Genomic DNA, 13686 nt, shown 5'->3' with positions numbered 1-13686 from the left:
CCCAAACATCACGACGTTAAAGAGACTGAATATGGTGGTTATAAATATTTGATCTATTCTCTAGAGTAAGTTAATTAACTCTTGAGTGGGGTTAGTAGCGCGTTAGAGAGACCCGGGTATCGCGAGGAGGAGACCTCTCTCACATAAATTACACGCTGTCTTAGATTGCTTGAATGTTCATAAATGCAATCACGAAGGGAGATCATAGAAGATTAAATAGTCTGCTTTACCGCGGTTCAGGTCGAAATGATCTCTAATCCTGTGAAATATGTATGAATAAATTACTGCTATATATATGTACGTGTATATGACTAGTGTAGGTTGACGGCCGCTTGACGGCCAATATGACGTATTTTGGAATAATTGTGACACCGGGGTCGAGATTTTCTTCAGGGAGTCAGCGTCATAATGGCCGACACAAAGGGTCGTCAACTGTCACTTTCACCTCCGCTTGACACGGAATTACGCGGGCTGTGACGTCATCTGTTATTCCAAGTAGACGAAAAATAAAAATTCAAATTGAATTCTATAATTCTTAATCACATCGAACAATTACAGAATCTGGTTTTTTTTCAATTGTGCGAATTAGGAAATTTTGTGATCGACGCCAAATTCTCGCATAGAAAATCTAAATAATTGATAAACATTTCAAACAGTAAATATTAATGTTAAAGATAATCTGTTTATTCGCAGTAAGCACCTGAATACCGAGGTTCTGGTTGTTAGATTTATTTCGCTAAAGAATTAGAACCACTTCGTACAGAGTTTCCTTTGAATAGAGATTAGTTATCCGTATAGACTTATTATTTACAAATAAGTCCTCAGCGAATACCCAGTTTATTTCCATTTAATGGAATATTATCGGAGCGTCGTTAGCTGTTGGAATCTATGGCCCTGAGTGCGCTATTCATGGTAGTTGATTCTGAACAATAGAGACTAAATATACGCATTAAAACATTGCTATATCACCCTGGAAGATTAGGACCGGTTCTATTCGTACGTTTAAATTAACAGATACTGATCTTTAAAAAATCATGATCCAGTTTCACACAGTTCGCACTCAAAGTTTTACTCAAACATTTAAAAACTATCTAAGGGCCCAGAGTTGCACAGTCGTAACTCAAGTCTGAAGTGGTCTTCAATCTTAAGAACGGTCTTCCCAGGAAAATGGCTTTTCCTTTGCATTGAGGTTGATTCCTATAATGTGCTGCTTTTTGAAAAAAGTGGCCTTTTTTCCTCGGCGATCGAGGCAGTCAAAATTGGACCATGGATCTGGCCCTGGACGTATTCCAGAGGTAGACTGTAAGGCCAGCATCTTAGCTACGCGTTTAAGTGGTTTTCGACAGACCAGAGCTATATGGGTCGGGCTACGTATTTTGAGGCTACTCATATTGTAGTCTCGTGGCTGTTAGTTTAAGGACTAAGAGTCGGACTTAGATCTATGTCTTGACTGTGCACTATGCGATCTATGGAAGTGTGTTCTGTTGCTTGTAGTTGTCATTTTATCAGCCAGATTCTGACTTGAAGACGACTCTGAATATCAATGGTATACGTGGATTGATTATGGGTTTATTATTGAATTATGGACCCAGCTGTCACGCAGTTTACTATACGAGTAAATTACGTTTAGCCTGAGTCACCGAGGGCAGCACTTGGATTAATGTCAAACATCTGCTGCATTGTAGTAAATTCAGTCAGAACTACGTAATTTATCAGCAACACCCAGTTCCACAGTTCCACAGTGCCCTGTTCCACACTTCAGTTCCTAGTTCCACAAGTTGTCGTGTAGGATAATAAGAGCTGCTATGTAACTGTTGCTGTTGGTGCTGGTCCTACTGCTGGTACTGCTGCTGCTGGTGCTGCTGCTGCTGCTGGTGCTGCTGCTGCTGCTGGTGCTGGTCCTACTGCTGGTACTGCTGCTGCTGGTGCTGGTCCTACTGCTGGTACTGCTGCTGCTGGTGCTGCTGCTGCTGCTGGTGCTGGTCTTACTGCTGTTACTGCTGCTGTTGGTGCTGGTCCTACTGCTGTAACTGCTGCTGCTGGTGCTGGTCATACTGCTGTTACTGCTGCTGTTGGTGCTGGTCCTACTGCTGGTACTGCTGTAACTGCTGCTGCTGGTGCTGGTCATACTGCTGTTACTGCTGCTGTTGGTGCTGGTCCTACTGCTGTAACTGCTGCTGCTGGTGCTGGTCATACTGCTGTTACTGCTGCTGTTGGTGCTGGTCCTACTGCTGGTACTGCTGTAACTGCTGCTGCTGGTGCTGGTCCTACTGCTGTAACTGCTGCTGCTGGTGCTGGTCCTACTGCTGTAACTGCTGCTGCTGGTGCTGGTCCTACTGCTGTAACTGCTGCTGCTGGTGCTGGTCATACTGCTGTTACTGCTGCTGGTGCTGCTGGTCCTACTGCTGGTACTGCTGTAACTGCTGCTGCTGGTGCTGGTCATACTGCTGTTACTGCTGCTGTTGGTGCTGCTGCTGCTGCTGGTGCTGTTACTGCTGCTGTTGGTGTTGGTGAACACATAAACGATTAACGAAGCGTAATTAGTAATTCATGCATTTCTGAAGGTGTTTGAACATTGTTATCAAATATTGAAACAGTAGAATAATCCTATAATTACACCACCATTACATTCATTGTCATCGAACCCAAGCTTTTCAAAAAGTTCTTTATTACAAAATGGTAAAATTCGAGGCAAAGTTTAAACAAAAAATTGAAATATTCCAAATAACGAAATAAAATGTACTCCTCGTGCCGACAGTAGACTCGAACCTGGGACCTGTAGGGTACCGTTCAATGTGCTAACCACAAGACCACAGCTCTTTGATCTCTACGAATCTCAGATATACTAAACTAGTTTAATCAAATGAAGCTAATTTCACGGTGCTTTGCTTCTTTTTAATAACCCGTTTATGAATTCATAGCTTCAATAGATTCCAATCTGTTCTTTATAAATCTTTAAAGGGAATATTCGAACCTGCAGCGGGACCATAAAACTTTATTAACCATAATTTCACAAATTATCATTCTAAGGTCGTCATAAATCCAGACCCAATTCCAAATTTCTGGTCCAACAAATAACTCACTGAAAAATTAACTATAATCCTAATCAATAATGTCTAATCCTAACTAATGTCTGAAACTCAATACATGTAGTTAACTCACAGCTATGCCAACTGGATCCTGAGTTCACTCTAACTCACAACTGTGCCAACTGGATCCCGAGTTCTGAGTCAATTCTAACTCCCAAGTGGAAAAGGATCCTTGAAAACTAAGATACATCTTAAATAGGAATCAATAGCTTGAAAATTCCATCGATATTCTTGTGTGAAGTGGTCGAGATGAAATCTGAAGGATACTGACACAGCGCATAATCTACCCGGAGCCATCCTGAAAATGCGATACTGACTCGGCGTAACAAATTGATTTCTTTGAGACGTGAGATACTTGTCTGGTAGAGATTACTGCAGTCATCTCAACGATTCAACATCTCACTCGCTAGCTTCGTGTTATCAAACCAAAAGGATCCGGTTCCAAATCAAAGTTTGACTAAAAGGTTAAACCGTTTACTAGAAGACGAGAAAAATTAACTAATTCAAATTTAACCGACAAATAATTGGAACCGGTTCGGATCCTGCATGGTTTAAACACGTACCGCACTGTAGCCCAATCATTGAGCAACAGATTGACTATAAAACGCCCAAGGTCCCAATGCGTCGGCCGTCAAGAAATGACCGTCATGTAAATTTTAGCCGCTTCTTGCAAGAGCTGTGACGTCAATGTGGCCTGGAACTTCTAGACAAAATAAAAAAATAAAAAAATCATCTATTTCATGAAATCGTTGAGAATGAATTCGAATGCTGTACTCATTTGAAATTCAAATAACCGTTATTATTTCTAACGGTTTTAACTTCGATCTGGCAGAACGGATGAACTGTTGATGACACTGCGGGAGATCAGTTGTTGCCTGGAGCACGAAATGCAACAGGAAAATTCGTCGATAATCAGCGAGAAGATGCGCAGCTAGAGAAAATGTGGATGAAAAAAAATACGGCGCGCGGAGAATCAATATTTCGGCTTCACTGTAGCTATGCGTGAGGCTGGGGGATGCTTCTATCATTGATATATAAATACCTCATTCTGAACCTGAGCGTCAGTATAGCTATGAATTATTCAAATAGCCTTCTCAATTTCTATATATCGATCCGTTCAATTCAGATTCTGGTGATAATGAATGAATTGATGTCCTTTACTGAGTGTCATCATCTGACTGAGTGCTGGTACGGGGTCTGACAGTGACTGCTGGCGCGGGTCTGACTGCTGGTACGGGGTCTGACAGTGACTGCTGGCGCGGGTCTGACTGCTGGTACGGGGTCTGACAGTGACTGCTGGCGCGGGTCTGACTGCTGGCGCGGGTCTGACGGCACGGCCTGTCTGACAGTGGACCGGGTCTAACTGCTGCTGCGGTAATGATATTGACTCTCATCGAACAATGAAAACCAAGCTCTATTGTTTATTCAAATATTAATGAACAAGGTACTGAACGCGTTACACGTCTCGGCGCACAATTCCAAATTGGCCATTACAATATTTACTGCAATAATCGTTTAGACTTCTAATTGTAACCGTACTGTTGTCCATTGTCGAGTTGAGATGATTGCTCAACCCGGCAGTGATTGCTCAACCAGTGATTGCTCAACCAGTGATTGCTCAACCAGGTTGCTCGTGGTGGTTCACGGATGGAAACCGGGCTTAGAAAACCTAAGGGCGGCACACCCAAAGCCCAGGACATCCATCCAGAAACAGGAGGGACACCAGAAGCAGGTGGGACACCCAGGATCCAGGGACACAAAAACAGGTGGGACACCCAGAAACATGCGGGGTACCGAGAGTCCGTATAAAACCACTGCACATATAACCACTTGCGCAGTAATAAATCGGCCAGCTTCCACACACGGCAGCTTGCGACAACAACGATAATCAATAAAATCAATATGAAATCATTGATTGATCGATCTTAGGAACACAGTGACTTGGTAGCTAATTCCTCTAGGCTACTTTCCGGCGTTTCGTAGTGTAACACCATCCAACCATTACCGGCCGTTAATTAATCTCTACTTATAAAACATTTTGCTTTATTCGGTTTATTTCTATCATTGGAATCTTAATAATTTGTTACAATTTCTGATCCTCAACACGGAGATTGAGTCTTAATTGAAGAGGACGAATCTATGCAAACATCCAGACATTTTATCGGCACTCTTTCAAAAACTGCCGTCAAAATTTCACCACAAAAAGGATAAACTGTTAATTCGTTACAATGGTAAACTGAATTACAGAAGTCAAACCGATTTTAAGAGAGTTTAAAGTTTACTGAGAGTTTAAACTGGTCCCTGCAATAGTTTAAGGTATGTTTCAAAGGTGAAGGTTCCAGAGGGATTCCTTCGATATAATTCCAAGGAATTAACCGTTGATTGAAAATGATTAATCAAAAATAGAGTTTAATGTCGGAATTCAATATCTGTAAATGTCGATATAGAAGGCGATGCCGGCGGCTGGGAGCGGACCTTACAGTTTGACACGGTGTTACATGTGATTAGGATGTAGGTTTGTGAACAGATGTTTGTAAGAGTTCGCTCTCTACTCTCCGTGGAACACAACCATATAGTACTGTACACGGCATATAGAGGCGACAAACAATCTGCGACCTTTATTTCATCCAGGGATCAGATGTGAACACAAAGAAATATTTAACTCCATTTGAATTACTTATTTAGGTTTCACAGAGGGTTCAATTTGACTATGGACCCAGTTTCACAGTTGTATGGGTTTATTGTGACTCTGGGGTCCAGTTCCACTCGGGTACAGTTTGACTCTGGATCTAGTTCGACAGATTGTCCGGGTTCAATTTGACTTGATCCAGTTCCGAATTGTGTGGGTTGAAGATGCTTGTCCTCATTATCGCCCTGTCTACGACCGTTCACTTTTCTATTATGATGGACGAATTTGCCAATTTCCTCGTTCGACCATCTATCGGTAGAATTCGATTAAAATCTGAAATATTCTTTCAGTAATTTTCTCGTCAGAAGCAGAAGAGATTAAAAGGTTTTAATCAATTGTAGGAAATAATCAATTTCTATTCTCGATATTTGAGTCGAATTAATCCAGCTTTATTCATCAATGAAATATATCAATCGTTTCTCCGCGCAACCTGCTGATAATCCGTATATGACATTCACCGTCAGTGAAGGAGAGCCGAGGTTCTGCAGCCTCCCTGGTCACATAGCACCCCTCCCTCAGTGACGGGTCTCAATGTTAACATTCGATAAGATGAAATCGAAACACCACCATTCAGGGATCAGTTTTACAAAAACAGGTTCAACTCTTTATTTCGAATCTCACTAAAGTTAATCGTTTTTTCGAAGCTTCGCCTCAGACGTATAAGCAATTCCTCGGTTTTATCTTCATATTTAGGAAGTGATAGCGCCGAGACTGGTGAACCGTCGACCAAGAAACTAAGATTTGATCCGGTGAATTCTGGATTGATGAGAGACGAGAGGGAACCTCAACCACTGACATCCTTCACTGATCCCGGGGGTTTGATGAGAGACGAGAGGGAACCTCAACCACTGACGTCCTTCACTGATCCCGGGGGTTTGATGAGAGACGAGAGGGAACCTCAACCACTGACGTCCTTCACTGATCCCGGGGGTTTGATGAGAGACGAGAGGGAACCTCAACCACTGACGTCCTTCACTGATCCCGGGGGTTTGATGAGAGACGAGAGGGAACCTGAACCACTGACATCCTTCACTGATCCCGGGGGTTCAACGTTCAAACTCCAACAAAACGATAAATTACGAAAAACACGTGAAATACTGTAGAAACTACCATTTTTAATTGGCTGTGACATAATTTATAAAATTCATACGTACAAAACAATTTTGTATTTAATTTTTTGTTTTTAAGTAGGCCAGCACTTCGGTAGATAATTGAGAGGATGTCAAAAGTTGGTTTCATGGTTTTAAATTCAAAGAATTTCGTCAAATATTTCAAAAAGCCAAAACCACTGATCTGATTGATGATGAACTATAACATTTACAATAGTCTTCAGTCAAAATCTCACGATTATTTGTTATTTACACTAAAAAATATACAACAAGTTTTTATTTATCATTTATGCAGATCTACAATCTACGGCCTGGACCCTGCACCCGATAAGACATTCTCCTAATTTTTGATCGTCCACACTTTACATGTGTTCAGTGCTTCACCCGAGATAATCATTATTGAACTACAAACACCAGGATCGTCCACACTTCACATTAGGCTAAACAATTGATACCATGCTTCTTATTTCTGCTGAGCTTAAAAAGTTGACCCGGCCGCCTATCTACCCTTCTTAAAATCAGGATCGAGCTGACCGCAGAGAGCTGGCAGTTATAGAAATGAACTGCGGATCATGAGAAACAAGGTATCATTTTATCTTAGCCTTAAAATGGTGATTGTCTGAGGGGGTGTAAGTAACAGGTTGTAGAGTCGGTAGATCTACACTCTCATGTTGTCGCTGATACAGTGAAACTGGAAGCCAGTTTACAGTAAACTATGGGGTTGTATTTATAGTAACATTGTCACCACTCAACTGACTGACACAGATCGGACAACTTCAAATAGCAGATATGTCATCATTTCATAATCACATACAAACTGTAATATATATATTTATATTTCTGAGTTACCGAATATATTTACTCACAAAAAGAGTAAAATATTTAAAATAAGAAAAAAATAACTTTGTACTTTTTCTTATAATCACAGAAATTACATATAATTAAATAATACAATATACACTGTTACACTGCTGCTGCTGTTGTTGGTGTCTATTTTTGTACTTTGAATAAATATTAATATAATTATTTATTATAATAATTATTATTTATAGGCACACATGAGATATTAGCACACAAATATTAGACATAAAGCAACGACACAGAAAACACCAGAAACTTCTTCAACCGATCAGAATTGAGATATTCTCTGAACTAAACATGATTCACAAGTTTTTAGGTGTTTTTTTTGCCAAATAAAACTTGCTAAATTCACAAGAGAAATCCCCACAATAATTCAGCCAAAAATGTAAAGCTGAATAGAAGATGAGCAACATTTCGGCTAAAACACTATAAGACATCATCAGGCGAACAGTTCACAAGATATTCATATTTAACTGAAAATTTGTTCTAAAATATATTCTCTTTTACTCGCCAATAACATTTCATATTTGGTTGAATTAATGAGGTATTTTCTCTGTATATTCATCTTACACAGATATTGCGAATCTTCTCAATTTAAAACTTGTTGGTTTTAGCAAATGTCAATTTGTCCGCAATTTTACAGAGGTCTACAGTATCGGTGGAGGGTTCTTTCTATCTCAGACACCGAGATATAATTTGTGCTATTTTTTAAGAGAGTGACTAATCATTATAGATCGCGTATCGCAGAACGACCAGTCGTTAAAAATCAATCGATTTAAAAAAAAAACAATACAAGATTGATTTCGAAATAATCAAAGTTTTTTAAACCACGGCAAAAATAAAGAACATGCATTAAAATATGGTGAATCGAAGCAAACATAAAACCTTAATTCTTAAAACCAAAAAATACTCTAAATTCACAGTTTCAAATTCTCTAATTGATGACTAACTGATTGTCACTGGAGCAAGCAGTATGAAAACATGTTCTTCTGGAGCCCGGGTAAAATAAACCTGATTTAAAACATGATCGTTGACTTATTACTAAAAAATAACCAATACAGTCAACTGTTTTCTAATAATCGATACTGGTCAACTCTGCCAAACTGGTCGATACTGGTCAACTCTGCCAAACAGGTCGCTACCGGTCAACTCTGCCAAACTGGTCATTTAATTAAGATGAATTCTGCTAAAACCTATTTGAATAAACATTTAATTTTCCAAGATCGAGTTTTACAAAAAAAAAAATAACTTTTCGTCGTTTTGTCATTAATTTTAAATCGAATTAATCCTTTTTTTAGTGAAACTGAACTCTGAATCCAAACTCGGTGAAATATTGAATTGCTACCGAACAAGACAGAGTTTACTGCATCAAAGATAAATTTCAACTAAAATCTATGGTTAAGCTTCGATAGGTAGCATGTCGACCGTAGCAATAAAAAACCAGGTTCAAACCTAGGAAACAGACGAGTTTAAAAATAGATCTATTAAAACATTGAACGCATGACAAAACGGCAGCCATTTTAAAACCACACCGCCGACAGTGGAGATACTCTCGAGATATTATTAAACAATACAGTTAAAAAATACACATGAATTTATTTCATGGAATGTGACTCTAATGGTTAAACAGGTGTTCAGAATTGGAACATAAACCGCAGCCAATAACAATCAATGATTATAAACAGCTCCTCAATTTAAAACTAATCGCGCACAAGTCTCTCAGTTACAAGTCATCATTGATCACTGACCTGATACAGTCTGTTTAGATACAGATTGGTGGGTGAGGGGACAGAGGAGGGCGACCAGGGGGGAGGTCTGTTACATCGGTACATTTACCAGGTACAATCAATTTCTAAAAAATTTTAGTTTTGAAATTATTTCAAAATCTTTTGAACATTTGAACAACTGAATCCAGTTCCACAGTAAAAATGAGTACAGTCTTACTCAGTAAGCTCTAGTCTCGAACTGTGGAACCAGGTTGTCAAACTGATCAGATAATTACACTACTCCCTCTGTCTCTCTCAATGAGGAAAATGATATAGAACTAATGAACAATCATCACAGATAAACTGATCATCCGTCTGTCTGCATGCCGCCGGTCGGTCCACAGCACCGGGGACAACAGACCAGATATACCGGGAGGGGAGATGTTGTCATGGTAACACAGTGCGGTATGCTAGCGGTTGTTGTAATACTATTATATAGAATAAGTTCGGAATCAGTGATAATAACAGGAGACACGAGCAGCTTATAGCTGTAAGCAGCTTATAGCTGTGTGTGTGTGTGTCACGCTCATTAAAAACATTATTTCTTTTCTTTAAGAAAAACTGAATATTCGGGACACAGTTCCACAATTGAAACCTAGTTCTACAGATTCTTGATCTAGTTCCACTTCCACAGATTCTGAACCCGATTCGCAGCTCCGGACTAGGCGTGCCCTAAACTGGGTCAGGGCTGGGCGCGTGTCCCAAAAACTAAATTATGCTGGTAATCAATTATCCCTATGATAAAAATACCCCTCTACACAAAATATGCGTTTAACAATAACATGATTTAACAATGAATAATTACATTAACAAATAACACGGTATCCAGAAGTCAGTTCCGCAATTCTCTTCAAATTTCACTCGTATGTTTTGAGCCACCAAAATCAGTTTTTAGACGTTGGGATAATTATTACATTGACGACTAACATTTAGCAAATTGAATTGGAAATACATAAATAGGGACTCAAAAAAGTGCAGAACTTCAAATGAAGTTTTTTAAAGAGAACTGTGGAACCAGTTCCAGCAAAATAAAACAATTCAAGAATCTCTCCGAGGGGTTTATGAGATTGATTCTTATATTCAGCAACTAATGCCGAATATAATTGGAATGTTCACCGTTCCTCAATGAAACAGATGTCACATACACGACACAGTCGTAGAACGGCCTATAAATCCATAATTCATTAAATTTCTCCGCAAACAAATGAATGAATTATTGAATTCTGAGCGTGAATTTAAACTATTCATTCCTCTCTTCTCGCGAGGAGACGGAATTAAACGCCGCTGAACTCGTTTATATTTTTTGAATCACAGTCTATTTTCACGGCACACGCTCTCTCGTCGCGGGGCACACACAACGCACACGGCAACAAAAACGCAAACGATTAATAATTCCACGCATCATAATCATAGACTATGATTATAATTAATAAAAAAACTGATTTATTATGATTTTTTGATTAATCGACGAGGTACGGGTTCGTTCGGAGTCTCCAGATACTGATGGACGGTTGATATTTCTAAACGTTGATAATTTTCGTTTTTTTCCCCGTTTTTCGAATAAATCAATATTTTACACAAATATCTGCTTCACCCGCGTCTGCGTCTGTCTCTGATGATGTCTGTTGTTGTTCTCTGGTTTGATATGAAACTAAAAACCCAAACGCAAAATCAGTTGCTTTTCTCACACAATCATCTTTTTTTTCACGTTTTCTCGTTTTCAAATAAATAAATAAATATTTAATTAATTAATTGCGGTGTCGGTGTTTAATTAATTAATGTCATGATTGAATTATTGTCTATTTGGTTAAAACGCCACCTAGGTTGAGTCGAGCGAACTGATGTCAGATCGTCGAGCCGATTTTCGGAAGCGTCGTTCTCGTGTTCAGAGACGTCGGAACCTCATCCGCCAACGCTAAACGTCCTTGACCTTTACCGCTACCGGACGGCGGTAGTTTGTTGGTCGCCGCGACGACAGTTGCTCGATTACCGGATGCGCGTCGATTGACGACGGAAGAGTCGTTTTCGTTGGGAGGTGGTTTAGGTAGCCGGCGCCGGAGCCAGGCGTGCCGGAGCGCTTGACCCGGAGTCATCCTCGTCGTGTAATCCCAGTCTAAACATCGACGCATAAAATCTAAGAACAGAGGATCGTCGCAGTTCTTCAGCCCGGTGACGAGAGCCTTCGAACCCGGGGTACCGCGGGTTTTACCGCGTCGAGATCGACCCTCGCGGAGTACGGTCGTCCCGTCCGGTAACGTCGTAACCGGACAGTATCGCGGCAATCCCTTCGAACTGACGAAATTACGCGCGCGTTTCGATTGGTCTAAAAGTTTCTGCGGAGGCATTCCGAGCATCTCGATTACGCAAGCGAGTTGATCGCCTTCGTCCTCTCCGGGGAACAGCGGATATCCCGTTAATAACTCAGCCAGGATACATCCTAAACTCCACATATCGATCGGCATTCCGTATTTCGCTCCGAGTATGACCTCCGGCGCGCGATAAAACCTCGATTGGATATAAGTATATATACGCTGATGTTCGTAACAACTCGATCCGAAATCGATGACCTTGATTCCGCTGCGACCTTGCTGTTTCAACAGGATATTCTCCGGTTTAAGGTCGCAATGAATGATTCGGTTTTTATGCAACGCGTCGAGGCATTGTAGAATCGAATGAGCGAATTTACGCACCAACTGCAAACTGAAACCCTGGAATTTATTTTTCTTGATTAACTCGTAAAGGTTCATACTGAGCAGTTCGAACGTGATACAGATATGATTACGGAACACAAAGTGCTCCACGATATGAATAATATTATTCGCATTTTCTTTATCCTGTTTTTTCAGATGTTCCAGAATTCTGATCTCCTCTTGCGCTTGACGATGAAAACGTTTTTCGTTGCGAACCATTTTCAATGCGACGTGGACCTGGTTTTTATGATCGTACGCTTTTACCACCTGACCGAAACTGCCCTTACCGATGACCTTGAGGACCTCGTAACGATACGAGATATGATCGTGCGGTATGTGTATATACGAACCCTGGTCGTCGTCGTAACCGTTATTGTTGGGACCCCCGACGACGCCCTGACGTTTCTTGGCGTTCGGGCCGACGAAGTAAACCTGCGGGTAGCTGAATATCTCGTGATGCTCGTAAGATGATAGTTTATGCATGTATTGTTTCATGGCGATCTCCGGGCTCATCGCGTTGCTGCGTTTTCCCGATGAATTCGTCGTTGTCGTGGTAGTTTTCGTCAGACTGCCCTGACTCGAGCCCGGGCGTACGATTGCGTTCTGTTGCGGCTGATAACGGTCGCCGGCTGTCTGATTCTCTTTCTCACCTGCTCTATGCGATTCGCGATGATGTTTCTCATGGTGATGTTTACTCTCTTCGTAAAGTTGTTGCACTTTAACGGATTGATGAGGCTGAGCCGTTAACTGGACGTGATGCGTAGAACCCCCGACTGTTTGACTGGTTAACGGGGGTAGATGAGTTGATGGTGGATTCTCTATCGCGTACATGTTATCCCCGGTTGTTGTTGTTCCCACTAAAGATCGCGCTCTTTGAATGGGCATCGGTTTAACTCGAGTAGACATTTCACCTGTTTATTCCTGACTCAATTCAGCCGCTATTCCTCAGCTGAAACGCTCTTTCTATTCCTCGGTATTTACTCTGTCTACTGGCGCGGGTTTCGGCTGCATCGGGCCACCTATCTACTTGTCAGAGCCCTATTTTCGGCGATAGTCCAGCTCGGAATTACTGTTCTGTTTTCAATGATGGCCGCGTTGCCAATGGGAAATACGTCACGATAATGACGTCACGCTGACCATGTGATGCCTTTCGACCAATCAGAACGCTCGGGGGTGTCCCGTCGGGAATTACCTCAATAATTCATAATTAAATGGATTAATTAACGCAAGTCGTGACCTATACGTTCGAATCCTAATTAGATGAAATAATTATTACTGAAAAAATAAAATCATTTAGTTTGGAGGCTTTCAGTAAAATCGCTTTAGGATTTTCGTGTTAAGATGAATTTAATAACAGCTATAAATCTGTACTTTTTTCATTATTTTTTATCTAAAAATTTAGAGTTTCAGGAAATAACTTAATGCTTTTCAGAGAAACATGTGTTATTTCAGAAATATCCATGAACTTCATGTAAGCTTATT

The 13686-nt window shown here is 40.7% G+C and overlaps 1 protein-coding gene across 1 annotated transcript; it reads right to left on the bottom strand.

Annotated features, from left to right (window-relative positions):
* Nucleotides 1-6905: 6905 nt before the first annotated feature.
* Nucleotides 6906-13292, bottom strand: LOC141901402 (dual specificity tyrosine-phosphorylation-regulated kinase 2-like). The gene has a single exon (XM_074788610.1). It carries the CDS (start codon nt 13108-13110, stop codon nt 11359-11361), a length of 1752 nt encoding a protein of 583 aa, XP_074644711.1. The 5' UTR covers nt 13111-13292; the 3' UTR covers nt 6906-11358.
* Nucleotides 13293-13686: the final 394 nt, after the last annotated feature.

Source organism: Tubulanus polymorphus, chromosome 3 (genome assembly GCF_964204645.1).
Source record: "Tubulanus polymorphus chromosome 3, tnTubPoly1.2, whole genome shotgun sequence".
Classification (NCBI taxonomy): Eukaryota; Metazoa; Nemertea; class Palaeonemertea; order Tubulaniformes; family Tubulanidae; genus Tubulanus; species Tubulanus polymorphus.
Note: the sequence above shows the minus strand (reverse complement) of the source record. Positions and strands in the feature narration are given on the sequence as shown.

Excerpts from the sequence above, each read along its gene's own strand:
- LOC141901402 (XM_074788610.1), bottom strand. The coding sequence starts at position 13,110 with ATGTCTACTCGAGTTAAACCGATGCCCATTCAAAGAGCGCGATCTTTA.